General features: G+C 44.2%; 1 protein-coding gene across 1 annotated transcript in view; it reads left to right on the forward strand.

Moving 5' to 3' along the window:
* P2RX3 (purinergic receptor P2X 3) overlaps positions 1–19,823 on the forward strand; it is a 451,883-nt gene that overhangs the window by 298,743 nt on the left and 133,317 nt on the right. The window contains exon 7 of the mRNA XM_073596991.1: positions 8,153–8,276. Coding sequence (XP_073453092.1) covers positions 8,153–8,276 — 124 coding nt within the window. The remainder of the gene's footprint in view (positions 1–8,152; positions 8,277–19,823) is intronic.

The raw sequence follows: 19,823 nt of genomic DNA on the forward strand, positions 1-19,823 counted from the left end.
AGCCATCTTGGGTGCTGGCATGCCCTTCCTGACAGGCAGAGGTAACAGGTGTTCCTGAAAGCTTGGATAAGTTCTTGGGCATGAATGTTGCCTTCTGGTTCCCATAAATTGTCCTCAGGGCCATATCCTCTCTACTTAATCAAGTACTGAACTTGATTCCTCCTTTTCCTGCAATCTAAGATTGCCTCCAACTCAAATTCTTCGCCTTCACAACCACGGGTTCGGGTGGACCCATGTTTTGATCTGGAAAAGGACTAGCAATAGCGGGCTTCAGTAAGGCTATATGAAACAGGATGGATCCTGAAAGAGTCCGGTAGTTCCTGTTCGTAAGCAACATTGTTGATCAGCCTCTTCACAGGAAAAGGTCCTACAAACTTGGGACCTAATTTCCTCGAAGGACAGGGTAACTTCAGGTTTGTCGTAGCCAACCAGACTTGGTCATCTGGATTTAAGATCAGTTCTCCCCTTCTCTTCTTGTCGAAGATCTCCTTATTATAGGCTTGGGTCTTGGTCATCGTTTCCTGTAACAGTTTATTGTTGGTATTAAAGAAGTCCATCGTTTCAAGGACATTACGGAATCGTATTGAACAGGAAGGAGGGAGAAAACCATAGTTAGCGAAAAAAGGAGTTTGTTTTGTGGCCGAATGAACAGAATTATTGTAAGAAAACTTGGCCAAGGGAAGTAGGGACACCCAGTCATCTTGTGAAAAAGAAGAGAAGCAGTGCAGATATTGTTCAAGTGCTTGGTTCTTTCTGTTTGTCCATTTGTTGGTGGGTGATAGGCTGAAGAAAATGAAATTTCAATTCCAAAAGATTTGCATAAAGATTTCCAGAATCTGGAGGTGAACTGGACCCCTTTGTCAGAGACGATATTTGCCGGAACCCCGTGAAGTCTTATAACTTCCTTGATACAGATCCGTGCAGTTTCTTGTGTGGAGGGAGTACCCTTCATAGGGAGGAAATGAGCCATTTTAGATAGTCGGTCAACAATTACGAAAATAGTAGTGTAGCCCTCGGATGGAGGCAGTTCCACGGTAAAGTCATATGAGATCATTCTCCAAGGTCTATTCGGGACAGGCAATGGTTTCAACAAACCCCAAGCCTTGGACTTGTTGCGGATTCAAGTAGAGCAGGACTCTACATACCTCCTACAGTCTTCCTCCACTGCAGGCCACCTGAAGAAGTTCATGATCCCCAGCGTCATAGTTCTTCTCCGTGTTTGACAGCTTGCGAGAAAAGAACGCAACTGGTTGCAACAGGGCCTTGGGTCCCTGCCTTTGGGAAAGTTTAGCTCCAACTGCTGTTTCTGAGACGTCTACTTCTAAGAAGTAGGGTAGGGCCGAATCGGGATGTTTCAAAACAGATGCGGACGTGAACAGCCTTTTTAGTGCCTCAAAGGTGGCCTGAGCCTCTGCTGGCCAATGGGATCTAGAGCCTTGTTTGGTAAGTTGTTTGATGGGAGCGATGATCGCTGAGAACCCCGGAATGAATTTGCGGTGGAAATTTGCAAAGCCTATGAAGCATTGGATGCCCTTCTTGTCACTGGGAGTTGGCCAGTCCAAGATAGCTGTGACCTTTTGGGGATACATCTTGAAACCCTTGGTGGATATGATTAGGCCCAGGAATTGGATGCTCTGGCGTTCAAACTCGCACTTCTCGGGTTTGGCGTAGAGTCCATGTTGTCGAAGGCGACTTAGCACACCCTTGACATGTCTGCGATAGTTGTCTAGAGAGGGAGAGAAGATTAGTATATCATCAAGGTATACAATAACAAACAAGTCCAGAAAGTCTCAGAAGACATTGTTAATGAAGTGCTGAAAGGTGGCGGGGCATTGCAAAGTCCGAAGGGCATTACAAGATACTCGAAATGCCCAAACTGTGTGCGGAAAGTCTTCCATTCATTGCCTTCTCAAATGCGAACCAGATTATAGGCACGTCGAAGATCCAGCTTTGTGAATACGGTGGCTGTGCCAAGTCTCTAGAAAAGTTCGGGAACTAGTGGAAGAGGGTAATGGTTTTTAACCGTAACCTTATTGAGCTCACGGTAGTCCACACAGGGCCATAATGAATGGTCTTTTCTACAAAGAAGATTCCTGCCCCGGCTGGAGATGTGGAAGGGCAAATGAAACCTTTCTTGAGATTATCATCAATGTAGTCTTTTAGGGCTACAAGCTCACATTCGGATAGTGGGAAGATTCTTCCGAAAGGGACTTAGACTCCGAGAAGGAGTTCAATCGGACAGTCGTAAGACCGATGAGGAGGAAGGGTCTCTGCCCCTTTCTTGCTGAATATGTCCAGGAAGTCATGATAGGCTGTGGGTACGAGCTGACGAGTCTCAGAGTCCGTATCAAGGCATAGCAGAGAGGGCACGCTGCAAGGGGTTTGTAAGCAGTACTGGATACAGTAGTTGGGGAGAAACTTAATTCCCTCCGTGGCCCAGTCAATGTGGGGATTGTGGGCCTTCAGCCAAGGCATGCCAAGGATGACCGGAAACAGAGGAGAGGCGATGGCGTCCAGACAAAGCAGTTCCTGATGATCCTTGGTAATGGTAGCAAGCAGAGGAATGGTTTTGTGAGTAACTGCCCCGGATTTAATGATGGACCCATCTGCCAAGTGAACAGAAAGCTTCTGTGTCTTAAGTTGTAGCGGGATATGATGTCTTGCAGCAAAGGTCAAGTTCACGAAACAGTTGCAGGCCCCGGAGTCAATTATGGCGGAAGTCTAAATAGTCCCTCCTGGCAGCTGTGATGAAATGGGGAGAGTAAGATGAGCAGAGTTGTGGAGCACATTCAGGGTTGAAGAAGGAGAGGTAGCTGAAAGACTGAAAGAAGGGTTTAACTGGGCAAGACCTCACGTAGTGTCCTGATCCTCCACAGTACAGGCATAGGTTCTGCTGGCGGCAACGCTGTCATTCTTCAACAGAGAGAGAAGGATGAAGTAGGCCGAGCTGCATAGGTTCTGAAGCGTCAGGAACGGGTGTGGTAGGAACTGGTGGAGCAGTGTTGAAAGAGCTGGGTACCCTGGGTAGCATCCATACTGGGCGAGATGGACCCATAGTTCTCTCCAACCTTTGTTCTCTCAAACGACGGTCGATTTGAATGGATAAGTCAATTAGAGCCTCTAGAGTAGAGGGCACTCCTACTCGAGCTAACTCATCTTTAAGAGGGTCCGAGAGGTCCATACGGAATTGGTAGCGTAGAGCATCGTCGTTCCAGTTAGTGTGAAAGGCCACTGCAGGAGCGGGAGAGGTTCCTCGTAAAGAGGAAGATGCTTGTGGCGGTCCCTGGGTGGCTGTTGAGTCAGACAGGGTCTGTAAGCGTCCTTCCAGCTGGGTATAGCCCTCTTGCAAGGCCTTAACAGCCTGTGTCAAGCCGGTCAGATGCTGGCAAAGTTCTTCCATGGGAGAGGGTCCCCGCACAGGCTCAGACATGGCTGTCTGCATATCAGGCTCTACCGTCAGGTACGTGACAGTAGCAGAGGATGGCCTCTCTTACAACTCTGACTCAAGGCCCCCTGGTAGAGCAGACATGAGGCACAGGAGTGCAAAGTCGCATGAGTGCCAGGTGGATCGCAGACAGTGAAGCCGGGACAGCTGCAGATCCAGATCATGCCACCAGGCCAGTGTCTGCAAGTGTCTTTGCAAATTCTTCTTGGTTAAAAGGTCCTGAATTCCTGCTGGATCATCCAGAAGAAACCACAGCTGAGATCTTCAGTCTTATAGAACCTGACAAAGATTCAGAGATTCTTCCTGAAGTCAAAATCCTCATCACCAGAGCTGAACAAAGACTCGTCTTGGGCTGCCAACACTTTGAATGTTTCTCCAAGTGGAGAAGGCTTGTACGCACCACCGCAAGGTTAGTTCATATTGCAGATTGCTTCCACACAAAGCCCACAGATGCTCACTGTCAAGGTTGGCACGTGCGCCAAAAGCTTCTTTCTGCAAAAGACATTGCTGAAGGTGAATTGATCATAATACGCAGTGTACAACAGAGTGTCTTTGGCTCAGAAATTAAATGTATCTGTGACAAGAGGGACATTGCAAAAAACAGTCTGATTGCCAACCTGAATCCATTCATTGACAATCATGGTATGTTAAGTGTTGGTGGACGTTTAAACAAGGCTGAGTTGAGTGAGCAAGAACAAAATCCTCTCATTATACCTGCTTGCCATCACATCACCACTTTGCTCATACGGCACTACCATGAAGGGGGTTAAGCACCAGGGTAGACACTTCACAGAGGGTGCCATAAGAGCTGCAGGCCTTTGGATTATAGGAGCAAAAAGACAGATCGCAGCTACACTGCACATCTGTGTTCAGTGCCGAAAACTTAGAGGGAAACACCAGCAACAGCAAATGTCAGATTTGCCAGCTGACAGGTTAAGTACTGACCCACCTTTCACTCATGTTGGTCTGGATGTCTTTGGGCCATGGATGGTAACAGCCCACAGAACTCGAGGTGGCCAAGCAAATAGCAAGCGATGAGCAGTGCTGTTCACTTGCATGAGTGTGCGTGTAGTACACATTGAAGTAATAGAATCTATGGATGCCTCAAGCTTCATCAATGCTTTAAGACGATTCCTAGCCATCAGATGACCAGTCAAGACATTAAGATCTGACTGTGGAACTAATTTTGTTGGAGCCTGTCGAGAGTTACAGCTCAACTCTAGGCCAATCCAAGACTTTTTAGCTGAAAAAGGCTATACATGGATTTTCGATCCTCATTCTTCCCACGTGGGTGGCTCATGGGAGAGAATGATAGGCATCACACGTAAAATATTGGACTCTCTGCTTATGGACTTTAACTCCACAAGACTTACCCACGAGATTTTAACCACCTTCCTAGCAGAGGCATCTGCCATAATCAATTCAAGACCTTGCTCTTGCCCTTTGGAGAATGAACTTGTTTGCCTACGCTGCTGGATCCTATCTGTGACTTCAAGAAGAAAGTATCTTGAACTTTAGTTGATATAACTTGAAGCCTTAAATTAACAGTTATCGTTATTGCATTATGTGCATGTTCTTTTTATGTCTTTTTATGTCTTTTTATGTCTTCAAGACATCCAGCAATTTGCACTGTTTATTATTTGCAGTTGCATAACTACCGTTCTGATGCATATAGTGACATTTACCATGCCAGACGGGGAGTGTGCTGCCCCAACGGGGCATAGAATTTATATAGACTGTTTTCCTAACCATTTTCTATGGACGTTTATATTCAGTTCACATGCTGCCATCTAGTGACCCTTTGTGGTAATGCACTTGTTTTCTTATGTTCTTTTTCCTGTATGTTATGACACACTTCCTTTGTATGTAATGCTCCACCCTTCCTCCTGTGATTGTACTTCCTGTGTCATGGCTGCAGCTAACAAGCCACATGTAGCAGGGCATATGTATTCTGCATAGTAAACTACAGACAATATCATCTTTTGATGGCATAAATACTACAACCTATTCATCTGTTTGTATCCTGTCATCTGCTGTAACCTGATGTTAACAATAAAAGCACCTTTGTGGATGGAATCGGTGTTTGGTGAGTTAAAACTATCTAATGAGGACTGTCCTCAGTGATTATATCTTATACAGGCAAGGCATAGAGGTCTCACAAGGGATAAATCGCTTCACAACAATCGGAGTCAGAATAATAAGTTTGAATTGATTGTATATTTCCATGCTATGAGGAAGGCTTTAAGCCAAAACGCGTTAGCTTCTGCCATGCTGTAACTGCTGTTTACACTGGAATATTTGCAAAGAAGAAGCTTTTGAGTGCCGGCTTTTCTTTACTACGTAACATGCTTGGGGTGCTTTAAAGCAGTATATGGTGTTACAGAACATTTTTCACACAGTCTCAGTGACAGATTACACAGGGAGTATACATTTGGCTGTGGAGGTAATGTGTTGTTAGCTTGGCTTTCATACAGCAGTACTCCAATCTGATTAATTCAAATACTTTTTTTCAGGTAGCTTTAGCAGAGATACATTCTTTTTATCAAACCATAATGGCCTCGCTTTAACTAGCAGATAGAAATTGGCCAGTAAATTAAAATTAGCCACTGTGGCTGCGCTTGTTCTCACTGATGCAAAACTGTCCTGTTGCTGGCTAATTTCTATAACATTCTCATTAAGAATTAAGAGACCGCAGATAATATAACAGCATAAAATTGGTGCGCCGGAGCACAGTTGTTACACAAGAGAATTGGCCAAAGTGTACTAGAGAAAAAGGTGAACAGACAGGTATTTTACTACAAGAATTAAATAATTGTAGATAACATAGCAATGTATAATTGACCAGCAGTAGGACAATTTTAAATAGCAAAAATAGGCCCAAGTTTATGAGAGACAAAGAGCACATGCATGGGCGTTACTACAAGGATTAAGATACTGCAATGTATACAGCATTATAAAATTGGCTAGCAGCAGGACAGTTTTACTCAGGCATAATACGCCTAAAGGGTGTATGCCTAACTTTTATTTTACCTAAAGAGATAACAGAAATGCATTGTATTTGAATGAAAAAAATGTGAGGTGGCTTAGATGCATGTTCTTTGAACTTTATTATTTACTTTTTCAAACAATGCAGTGTCATACAGCGGAAAAAAAAAAAATCAGCTCATCATCCTTTCTAAACCATGACTCCAAGGCCATTCAGTGCATTATGCTTTTAAAAAAATCTACAGAACAAGTCTGCACAAAAAAATTGCAAGGAATTTAAACATCAAACCCACGGAATATGGTACTGGTAAACGTCAACCTCATTCTAATTGTTGACTGAAATTATACCTCACTCTTTTATTATAGATTGAACATAGCATGTCCTTTTATTCTTAAAGTGGAGTTCCACCCAAAAAAAAAAAAAATTTCATTAATGTGCATTAAAAAAAAAAAAAACATTTGGAAAACATTTTTTTTTTACTCACCTCTTAATGCCTGTTGCTAGGGGTCCCTCGTAATCTGCCTCCTTCAGCACCTGGGCTCCTGACGTCACTTCCCTCGGCGTAGGAAGGGAGATCAGCTCTGCCCCCTCCCACTAGGCAATCATCTGGGACACGTCACAGGTCCCAGATGATTGTGCGGCCAGTCACGGTGTGCGGCGTGGCTCACACATGCGCAGTGGGTGCCCGGCTGTGAAGCCACAGCCGGGCGCCCACAGTTACAATTCTGGGGCCGCTTAGCGGAGGGGGAGACAAGCAGGGCTTCGATCCCCCACTTCGCTGGACCCTGGGACAGGTAAGTGTCCGATTATTAAAAGTCAGCAGCTGCAGTATTTGTAGCTGCAGACTTTTAATTTTTTTTTAAGCGGAACTCCGCTTTAAGAGGTTGGAGTATATGTCTGGAGAAAATTTTAAAAAAAGAAACATATGCACAGCATATTTGCAATAAACGCTTGCATGTTCCCCCATGTTTTTTTTACAGAAAAATACCTATTGATCAGTCAGAAATGCATCCAGCATTTCTTGGGCACTTGGTGGTGTCAGCCCTGCTAGCCTACTGAAACTCTCCCACTCTCTACATCTCTACACCACAAATACTATTTATTCTGTAGTCCAGTATAAGAACTAGGAGAGCTAATTAGACTCCTTGAGATAACAGATGCACAGGAGACAGAACAGCTCTGATTTTTTTGACTTGATTATCAGGTATTTTTTTGCAATTATCGCTCAGGTATAGCAAATTGCTTTAACAGACAAAATGGTAGCAAATAAGACAAGTTTATTGCTAGGACTTATGTGCACCATCCTAAACTGATAGTTCAAGTGTTCACCCACTCAGTGACTCCTTGCATTTTTTAGGAAGTGGTGAGATCTTTATGGTTCAGTCCTAGCTACAAAAAAATGCACCTGCATTACAAAGCACCTGACAAAGCAGCGTACCACAATGCACAGAGCATTTGCATATGTGGTACACTATAGTGCAGGTGAATTTTTTTGTTTACTGAATATTTGCTTTGGGATGCTACCCAGAATAAGTATACACACAACTATTGTTTTGTGTGTATAAGTATGCATACACACTGAGGCCCCTTGCATAATGTAAAAAGGCTATGTGTGATTTAGTCTATCCATGTCTACTAGAAATCAAAAAAATAATTTTGAATGGAATATCATTCATTTGTTTTACATATTAATTAACATTCTTTTTCTTATAATCCAATAGGGGGAACCTGCCAAATAGTCTGAAATGTCTCTACCATCAAGAAAAGGATGCTTTTTGTCCAATCTTCAGACTAGGTGACATTGCGAAATATGCTGGTCAAAACTTCACTACATTAGCTGATAAGGTATGCCCAGAGTGTGAATAGATGGTAAACTGTGGCAGAATCAGGACTAATTTAAACAATTAAACCAGGTAGAAGTTTTCTTTGCTGCCTTTTAGAATCTGTCGGGTCTTTATAGTCATTTCACTAGTGAATAGTGAAGGGTGACTGGTAAAATCTAACATTTGATTGGTTTCTGCATCACAAGCACTTTTTGATGGTGCCCACTATCCCCCTTAACCCATGTATTATACTTTTGGGAAAAATGGCTTTCTGGCTTAATTGCTCTAAAATTTCCACCTGGAATGTTAAGTGATTTTATTTCATTGGGCCTACAAGAAGAACTGAGTAAGTGTCTCAGCAACCTGCTGGTACCAGGTGTTTTTAGTTATATAAACTGCTCTTTAAATTTGATTTTAAAAAATCAGCATTACTTTAACCACTTAATGAAAATTTATAGCCACAGCATACACTTCTATTTTATAACATTAGCACTGTTGTAGTAATACAAACAATAGTTTATTTTGACAATCCAATATGTTCCCATCTCTCCAGATGCCACTGAGAATGATTAAAAGACTGGCAGTGCTGGCAGCAGTACCACCCCTGCGAGGAGTCCATTTCCCAATCTACCTGGTTCCATCACTCACCTGGAGCAGCATTTTCTTTTCCTAGTAACACCCCCATGGTGCACTGGATAGGTTGTGTAAGGAGACTTCTTCCAACCTCAGCAACATTGTGGTGTACAGTTTGCAGCATCCACCAGCAGCAGCTACAGCAGCAAGTAGAGAACTACATGGGTGTGCAACAACGAACCCATGGAATTCTGTGTCAGTAGGTTGGACAAGTGGCCTTAGCTCTCCTAATATGCTTTAGGAGTTCAGCATTGTCCGGCCTCCAGTGTAGTCTTGGAGATGGGTTTTTAGCATGGCAGGTGGGTGTTTTATCTGAGAAGTGGACCTGGCTGCCTATAGACATTATGAATAAATTGATATTCCTTGATCTTAAATGATTAAGGAGAGTTTTGTACCCTCCTCCGGTAGTTTCAGATACCAGCTAAGTCCATTCTGTGACTCTCTCCTGCCTTCCCTCCTTCTGTACTGTCCCTCCATCCCCAGCAAAAAAAAAAATGTTTTTCATAAGACTGCTACTATCATGAAACTAAGTAGTAACTATAGTAAGTGGTGATCTTAGGCTTTATGCCAGGCATTTTTTTTGGCAGTTTGATCTGGTTTCGTAGAGTATATTTCCACTTTTGAAGCCAATGGGGATAACAACTACTGTACATTTGTTACATATTTTCATTCACATAGCATAACTAGTAGCATAAAAATATATTTAAAATTTTCAGCTTAGCTTTTTACATGCTCTTAGGGGCAGCACAATGGTCAAGTGATTAGCACTTCCGCCTGGCATCGCTAGGGTTGTCGGTTCAAATGCCAACCATGGCACTACCTGCATAGAGTTTGTATGCTCTCCCTGTGCCTGCATGGGCTTCCTCCAACACTCCAAAGACATGCTGGCAGATAATAGGCTTTATTTTATATACCATAATGAACCCTATTTGCACAGCCTGTTGCATTAGGGTGTGCACCCCAAAGCTCAAACACACATGTGTATGTATGTATGTATATATATATATATATATATATATATATATATATATATATATACCAGTGGTTCTCAACTCCTGTCCTCGGGACCCACCAACAGGCCAGGTTTGCAAGATAACTGAAATACATCACAGGTGATATCATTTGCTGCTCAGTGATTGCAGTATTGTAGTCTGCATCTCCCCCCAAGGTGATACTTAAAATCTGGCCTGTTAGTGGGTCCTGAGGACGGGAGAACCACTGATATACACACACACACACACACACACACACACACTTCTTACATACCTCGCAAATTTAGAACTTGAGAATGAGGGACACTTCAGGGAGGCAATGATGACCTGCGGCACATGTAGTGTGCTGTGGCAAAAAGTGGTCGTGGTCAAACTTAACAGTGGGAGGGGCTTAAGGGGCATGGCTAAACAACCCCACACCCACAGATTTCCCCCCAGCACTGTTACCATATTCACTCTACAGTAGATACCTCTAGTACTGTAACCCCGCTGCATCCCTGATACCCCCAGGACTGTCCTCACTACACTCAGCACTGTGACCCCTCTAACCGCCCTGATACCATCTGCACTGTGGCCCTTCTACACCCCAAATACCTACAGAACTGTCACCTCTCTACCTCCCAGATGTCCCCAGCACTGTGACTCCTCTACCCATTCCCCCAAATCCCCCCCACACTGTGACCCCTCTACCCATCCCTACCATACCCTCCCCACTATGTCCCATTCTATCCCCAATACCCCGCATTATGACACCTCTACCTCACAGTTATCCCCAGCACTGTAACTCCTCTACCCATTCCCCACGACACCCTATACTCCTGCACTGTGATCTCTCTACCCATTACTTCTCCCTAAAAATCCCCTGTACTGCGACCCCTCTACCTCCTGCATAGACCCTCTACCCATCTCCCCCACCACAATGTGACCCCTCTACCCATTCCCCCCTTGACCCCCCCCCCCCCGCACTGTGACCCCTCTACCCATTAGTTCTTCCTCAAATCCCCTGCACTGTGACCCCTCTACCTTTAGCACTGATACCTTTAGCACTATGACAAGCAAGATGCCCCCACATTCCCCCTCACCACTGTTTCCCCCATAAACCCTAGATATCATACAGCACTGTTATCCTATCTATACAATACCCCCTTTTCTACTGCAGATACAGTGGTGTGAATTTTCGGTTATGTGTTCCCCTCCAGCACTGTGATAAGGTCTGTTCCCTGTACTCACCTATGTACCATGTCATGTAGACAGAAGACGGTGAGTGAGTGGAACTGGGGGATAGCCCTCCAGCTGTAGTGGAACTCCCTAGGCTCTCATCCGAGGGCATCCCAAGCCCAGTGGCACCCATAGCCTATGCACAGTGAGTTCAGTCACCTTTTCCACTCACAAGGCTGTTCGACATGTGTAGGATGTAGCGCTGCTGCTGTGTTTCAAATTCCCCATTCACACAAGCTGCTTCACAGGCACAGCAACACTGGCTGTACGCCAGAGGTTGCAGTGTGGGCGGACACTGAGGAATATAGGCAGGGAGATGGAGCCAACCACTCTCCTCTTCCATTCATGGGGGGAAGGCTGCACTGTACGACTCACAATTCGGCCTTGACCACTGCCCCTGCTAGGCACAAAGTATTAATCCTAATGCGCATGGGGTGATTACGGTGTGTGTCCGGGTACATCTGGCACACCCCGTGTGCACGCCTTTGCCTGTTTGTACTGTGTTAACAGTACTGGCCAAATACTACCCACAATGCAAATGTTTTTTCATTTTGGAACCACCTAGTGCTTAACCACTTTCCTTCTAGCTGTTGTGTTTCCATCTTACCTGTAGGTAACCAGAGAGACCAGAGCCTTTTCTAAATGGAAGAGTGGGTATGATAATAAATTTGGCAGTGCCTCCACCCAGGACAGGGCCCCTGTGAGCTTAAGGGATTCCCTTCCTGGAAAATTAACCAATGATTAAACTGTGAGAAGGGGAATTATTGCACTCAGCATATAACATTAACCAAAAGTATATACAGAAGATAAACACCAGTATGGAAGTAATACACATTTTATAGGATATAAGAATAGTAAAAATACCTACATCCACAATACAAATATAGAACATCAGAAAATCAACCCAACCAGCATCTTGGTGGTTTGGTGCACATGTACCCAGGTATATACAGTCATTTAGCAAAGATACCTCCAGTTGAAAGTTTCAGAAAAGTTGAGTTGCAGGGGCCCCTGGGAGATGAATGCAGGTGTGATGTCCATTTTGCTTCCGAAGAGCTGAATACTGGGTTAGTCTATTGCGTGACACTGCAACTCAGCTTCTACTAGGTTTCTTAATCCCTGCCTTTTTTTTAATCTGCCACGCAACCCGACCTCTAGCTACCTATGGGGCCATTAGATGCCTAACCTGACGCTACACCATGCTGAGCTAAAGCTATCTAGAGAATCTCAGACCAGAAGGGATCAATTCAAGTGTTACTAAACCCAATAACACTCTCTCAAATTTTTAAAAATTAAAATATGACAATAAAATTAGGGATGAACAGGTACAAGGGCCTCTTTTTCTCTCTTATGCCACTGTCATGTGACGCCATTTACTAGCTCTTCACTGCACTGTAATGCCCCGTACACACGGTCGGATTTTCCGATGGAAAATGTCCGATCGGAGCGTGTTGTTGGAAATTCCGACCGTGTGTGGGCTCCATCGAACATTTTCCATCGGATTTTCCGACACACAAAGTTGGCGAGCAGGAGATAAAATTTTCCCACAACAAAATCCGATCGCGTCAATTCCGACCGTGTATGACCTGTTCCGACGCACAAAGTGCCACGCATGCTCAGAAGAAATTCCAAGACGGAACAGCTCGTTCTGGTAAACTTAGCGTTCGCAATGGATGCAGCACTTTCGTCACGCTGCAATGTTAAAAATGGTTTAATACAGCGCACTCTCGTCTTCTTTTTAATGTGACAAGAATATATTCGTTTTTCTGCTCATATTCACACACACTTCTCACAAACTTATTTTGTTACTATTTATCGTGATTCCCTCAATATATTTTGATTTCTCACATCTGACAACATATTTTTGTATATTTTTATATATATTTTTTGTCTTTAATGTAGATTCTTTTTTGTGTTTGTCTTTTAATTTTTTTTTTTTGCGATTTTGATTTGTACTCCCGAAAATGTTTGTGTGTGTTTTTTGTGACAAGTTCCCACAACACCATTGATATGTTGTTCTATTTAATCTGTAGGAGATTGTTTGGTGTTGTTGTCCCTTGTTAATTTCACATTGTATTTTAGAAATGTACCTGAATCGTCACCAACAAACTATAATAGTCCAAAACAGTGTATTTGATGCGATGTAGATTTCAGGGATACATCTTCAATATTCAATGTTGCCCACCACCAAATAGATGAATAAAAGGCTTACCAGAAAGCCTGTGACCGCCCTTATTCAGGGGGGTCAAAACAGGCTTAGCAGATATAGGGGAACCGCCACAGGAATACTCCAAGGGACACCGATAGACCAATGCGTCAGGACTCCTTGCCAGATAGCGAACCAGCCGACAACCGCTGTAGATGCTCTCCCAAATCCTGTCCTCTCATGGGGAAAACTTGAAATTTCCACGGATCTGATGCAAAAAGATGTGGTTTATAATGCCAAAAAGAAACAAAGAAAAAATGCTCCGCTGGTGCAGATAACTTTGGGTTTCCTTTATTGGCAAATTGCAGTATATAGCATTAAAAACCAAGAAAATGAAGTAAAAGCGAACAAGATAAAAAAAAAACGACACTGCCGCCGTTTATTTTAAAATCGCGCATGCGCGGTGCGTGCAATGTTGTGACCCTACGGCCGTTTCATCTGGATATATGCCGCTGTTAAGTTTTGGTGTAATATCTTAAAAAGTCACTAGGTGGCATTGGTGGAATGCTCGTATGCTGTTATCTTCATGGGGTGAAGTTTAACAGCCTGACGATCCCTCTTCTTATTGATTTATTAGGCTCCATGTTTATGGTAATCATCCTCTGTAGTTAATTTTCCAGCACCTATCCAAATGAAGCATAGCCTTGTGTGAACCAATCATAGCGTCCTCTGTTTTGACGCTTGTGTTATTTAATGCGCATGCGCGTGCGTCGGTGCGTACCCCTGATGACGTCAGTTGTGACGAAACGGTCGTAGGGTCACAACATTGCATGCACCGCGCATGCGCGATTTTAAAATAAACGGCGGTAGTGTCGTTTTTTTTTATCTTGTTCGCTTTTACTTCATTTTCTTGGTTTTTAATGCTATATACCGCAATTTGCCAATAAAGGAAACCCAAAGTTATCTGCACCAGCGGAGCATTTTTTCTTTGTTTCTTTTTGGCATTATAAACCACATCTTTTTGCACCGGATCTGTGGATATTTCAAGTTTGCCCCATGAGAGGACAGGATTTGGGAGAGCACCTACAGCGGTTGTCGGCTGGTTCGCTATCTGGCAAGGAGTCCTGACGCATCGGTCTATCGGTGTCCCTTGGAGTATTCCTGTGGCGGTTCCCCTATATCTGCTAAGCCTGTTTTGACCCCCCTGAATAAGGGCGGTCACAGGCTTTCTGGTAAGCCTTTTATTCATCTATTCGGTGGTGGGCAACATTGAATATTGAAGATGTATCCCTGAAATCTACATCGCATCAAATACACTGTTTTGGACTTTTATGTGCCTTCATAAGTTTTATTTACAGGAATTTTTTTCTCACTTATCTTAATTTATATGTTCACGTTCTAAAAAACATTTATAATATATATATATAGGTCACTATTTTGATATATTGACTTTGAATAACCTTCTTCACCATTTTAATAACTGGTTTATCAAATTTCACTATTCACTTCACATGTCCAGCGCTGCACTCTCTATATTATATTTTGTGCCCTTATATCGGGGTTATAGTGCACAGCAGCAGGAATCTTTTTCATCTTTTCACAATTTTTCTATGCACCTAGTGCAATTTCTTTTTCTTTAACCATCACCAACAAACTGTCCTTTTTGGATGAAAACACACACAGGAGAGTAGAATTTACCTAAAAAATTGTATTAAGGGCTCACAACTAAACAAAGAGGGAGGCAACGCTGGAGAAACAGCAGAAGTGGGTGAAGCCTTGGACCCCCAGGGTAGACATCAACTATTTTTACGCAAAATTGGTGGCCTGAGGAATCCATATCTAAGGGAGGGCAGTCTGGTCCAGAAGTCCCAGAGATCATGAACAGCAGCAGATGACATACATGTCCCCAAGCTGTGGTCATACGAGAGACTGCAGCTTTTGTCAGACCAGACTGAACCCAGGGTCATCACTCTCTTGCCTTCCTTCCACACTTCCTTACACGTGGTGGCTCTGGTGCTGGAGTTGTGGCAGCAGGAGGAGGAGGAGGAGGATGGTCCAACTCAACCACGTCGGTCTTGGGTGTTAGATCCCCACTCACCCCCTTACGTAGGACTTTATACAGAAGGTCCTCACAGAGCCTGCGTTGACCCTCCTGCATGCCCTGCAATTTGGTGGCAGCCATGCAGGCAAAGGCCTCTTCAGGAGTTGGTAAGGCTCGGCGGGACGCCAAAGCCTCCTGGATCAGCCTGAACGCTGAATCCTGCATGGGACTCGGAGTGGCCTTCCTGGCTCGTTTATATGGCAGGTGGAGGGGAGGGACCTGAGACTCAGTCATGGCTGCGACTGGTCCCTGGCTTCTCTTGGCTGACACTTAGCCCCGCCTCCTCCTGGCTGCAACTAATCCCCGCCTCCTCCTGACTGCCACATTCCACAACCTCCTCCTGGCTGAGGTCTTCCTGTGTATGAAAAAGAGACATAGTTTTAGTATTTTTTCCATCAATCACACACAATTTTCACCTCCTGACTGCTGCAAATTGAATGTTAACAAATATAACAGACTATCCTTCTGAGCCCATCAGTTTTCATTCTTGTCCCAATTTTGGGTGCCCACTACTGTCTATTGATATGTAAAACACTTTCAATTAGTGATCAATAATAACATCTAGTAAACATAATTTCTTTATTGCCCAGAAATCTGTAGAACAATACTATACCTGGCTCCAGCTGGGCTCCTCCACTTCTTCCTGGCTGGAAGGCCCAGGTTAGACATCGGAAGCCTCAGCTGGTATGGAAGGAAGCGTGGAAGGAAGAGTGGAGAGGGATTCCCTGACTTCAGTGTGGTCTGACAGAAATCGCAGTCTCTCGTAGTACCACAGCCTGGGGACATAAATGTCATCTGCTGCAGCTCCGGATCTCTGGGAATCTGTGATCTTCTTGCGCTCCCTAAGATATGTGCTCCTCAGGCCACCAATTTTGCCTTTTAAATAAGGGATGGTTGCTGTGGGGACCAGCGGCTTCACCAACTCCAGCAGTTTCTCCAGCGCTGCCTGCCTCTTCTGTTTGTGATTATAGTGGGGGTGTCTCACTTGCCACAGACAGGGCAGCTCCCTGTATTTGTCAATGAACAGGGGCAGGAAATTGTGGTCGTTGAACCCATCCATTTTCTCTGCAAGACACAACACAAGACAAACCCTAATGTCAGGCAAAACTCCCCTAATCTTGTTACAATATAGGCTTCCATTTGGAAGCAGTATAGGCGCAAGTTTAGATCTTACCTTCGTTATCACGATCGGCGTCTCCGATGCTCCTTCCTCCGCTCACAGATCGTACGTAATACACACGTGTGTTACGCTTTATACACACTGCGCATGCGAATAACTCCGCCCGCCCCTGACGTTCTTTCTAGTCTATTCCCCGCCCCTTTTCGTTCGGCGCAGTGGGGGAAGAGCACATGGCGGATAGACAGCAGGTGCGTGCTAATTGTAGCAACGAGGACGAGGAGGAGGAGGACAGGCCGGATCCGGAGACGTCCCGATCCAGAAGGAGATTTAAGGACTCAAATATGTCCTTTGGGGAGATGTGGGAGATGGTGGACATCCTGAAGAAGGCCGACTATGATGGAAAGTATGGGCCTTACCCCAACCCCAATGTCCGAAAGGCCAAGATCATGGCAAAAGTGGTCAGGAGTCTGCACCGGAATTTCGGGGTACGACGATCGAAAGATCAGCTCAGGAAGCGGTGGTTGGACCTCAAATTACGAGAACATGAGCAGTACAGAAAGATCCGGAGAGTGCTGCAAAAAAGTAAGTAGTTGTCCTGTGTTCCAATTCTTTTTGTGTTTATTACGTTCGTGCTGCTCCATGTGCTTTTAGGAACTGTTGTACAGTTTAAAATGGAAACTTTCATGTTCATGGGCACATTATTCGTTCAGATCAAACATTTTTCGTTCCAACTATAAAATACCATTGTTTAGCCCATATGCATTTGGCCACCATTTTGATGCCCTATACTTGTCTGCAAAGAATTGGGTTGTGTAGATGGCTTTGTTACTAGAATGAAATGCAAACTAGATTGTGTGTAAGGAGAGGACACTGGAGCACTAGTGTGGGACAAAAGAACACCATTTTTATTAGGGGGCCACACAGGTGCTCCAGTGTATACTATAGGGGGGTCTCCATCTGTGAAGCTTGTACCAAACAGGTAAAGTATTGCATGTTGACAAAGGGCACTAAAAAAGCTACATCTTGGAACTCTGCTTATATTGACAATTGTACCCCACTTCCAAGCAATGTTTCATCTTTATAGTTCTGCCATCAAATATCTGTGTGCTAAGTATACCATTTTTGTTTTACATAGGGGATAAAAGACTCGGAGGACACCCCCCATCTGAGGAGACCAGAGCCCCCCCCCTCTGGAAGAAGGGGAAATCCCCCCAACACAAGAAGAGCAGGAGGAAGAAGACGTGGTGGAACTAGTCACCACAACAGGTGAGTGTCTGCAACCACAGGCTCAGATAAGAGATGGATGGCGTCATTTTTTTTAAACCTAATTTATTTTGGGGTTCCTCTCTTTTTAGGTGATCGTGAGGTTGTGGATCCAGATCCTTTCACATCCGAAAGTGCCCAGATCCTGATCGGGGAGATCATGGGGTGTAATTTACAATTGGAAATCATCAAGCAAAACATCAATGATGTTATTCCAAAAAATAAAAACATCATTGATGTTTTGGGGCGAGTTTAAAGCCCCTCCAAATCACTTTCTTCTTTTGTGTGCTACAATGTGCAAAATGTTTTTGTGATTTTTCCCAAAGCCAAATTTGGAGGATGCACACAGTGTGTCAACATGTGCTATCTGCCATCAAGGGAGATCAATGGACGCGTTTTGGGGGTGCAACCCCTTCCTCAATAATAAAGTAGCTGAGAGGAAGGGCTTGCTCCCCCAAAACACATCCCTTGATGGCAGCTAGCACATGTTGACATTGGTAAATTGGTGTGCATCTTCCAAATTTGGCTTTTCCAGTGGTGATTTCCCCCCATCTGAACGCAATATCAAACACAGTTCCTAAATACTCATGTCTGATATTGCCTTCAAATTCGACCAAATGTGACGTTTGTAAGTTCAAGATTTGTGTCTTTTATTGTTGGGTTTTACACATGCCTGTTTTATCTAAAATGAACATTTTGAGTTTTGATAATGCCACCACAAAAATTGGTATACCACAAACATGTTGGTTTGTTGGAAAAACCTTTGGTAAATGCACATGTGATTGTGCAGGTATTAAAAAGATTGTTAATCAAGAATGTGTGGATTATTGTCTCAACGCTACAACACTTTTGGGGTGATGTAATTGTTGTTTTCTGAGAAAATGGGGGTTATTTCCTAAGGGCAAATCCACTTTGCACTACAAGTGCAGTTTCAGTGCAGTTGCAAGTGCACTTGTAGTGAAATGTGTTTTTGCATTTAGTAAATAACAGCCAACAGTGCTTTATATAAGGGTACACAATCACGCCATTTTCTGCACTCAAAACATTTCTGTCAGGGTCAGCTAAAACAAACACAAGCAGTAAATGTCCACAAAGAATTTCTTTTTTTTATTATAAAAAGGCTTCACAGATTGTCTGGCATATTGATAGCCCCCCTACCCGCAAAGAACTCCAGGTAGCGTAACCGGACATCACGGGCACTCAGGGAGGGCAAGCCAGGATGGCCACTTTCAAGCGCCGTCAGTGTGGTTTGATGTATGATTCTGGCCTCAGGCCCAACTGAGCCAGCATAGTTGGCCGAATGTTTCCTTAAAAAGTTATGGAGAATACAGCACGCCAGTATAATATGGTTCAGTTTATACTCCGCCATATGGATGGGTGTCATAAATAGGCGGAACCGGCTGGCCAGGATTCCAAATGTGTTTTCCACCACTCTCCGGGCTCTGGCCAGCCGGTAATTAAAAACCCTCTGTTCCGGGGTGAGGGTCCTCATTGGGAATGGCTGCATCAGGTGGTCCCCCAGCGCAAACGCTTCATCAGCAACGAACACAAATGGGAGTCCTTCAACATTGTCCTCTGGAGCTGGCAAGTCCAAGCTGCCATTCTGGAGATGCCTGTAGAACTCCGTCTGGGCGATGACTCCACCATCGGACATCCGGTCATTCTTCCCCACGTCCACATACAAGAAGTCGTAATTAGCCGACACCACCGCCAACATCACTATACTATTAAACCCCTTGTAATTATAATAGTACGACCCCGAGTTGGGTGGTGGGACGATGTGGACGTGTTTCCCATCAATTGCCCCTCCGCAGTTAGGAAAGTCCCACCGCTGGGCAAAGTGGAAGGCCACAGTCTGCCATTCCTGTGGCGTGGAAGGAAACTGTTGAGGAAAAAACAATAAACATTACTATTTTTACTCTGAAACATGGCAAGCAGATTAGACACAAACATTATGGGGCAACCTCCAGATAGCATTTAGTAAGGGGAATTTAAGGCCAAAGTATAAGGTACACCTATCATATTCCCCCCCCCCCCCCACTCATGGGCCATTTCTAACATTATAGGGGGTGTGTGGAAATCTTGGACAGGTAACC

The sequence above is a fragment of the Aquarana catesbeiana genome, linkage group LG08 (genome assembly GCF_042186555.1).
Source record: "Aquarana catesbeiana isolate 2022-GZ linkage group LG08, ASM4218655v1, whole genome shotgun sequence".
NCBI classification, from domain to species: Eukaryota; Metazoa; Chordata; class Amphibia; order Anura; family Ranidae; genus Aquarana; species Aquarana catesbeiana.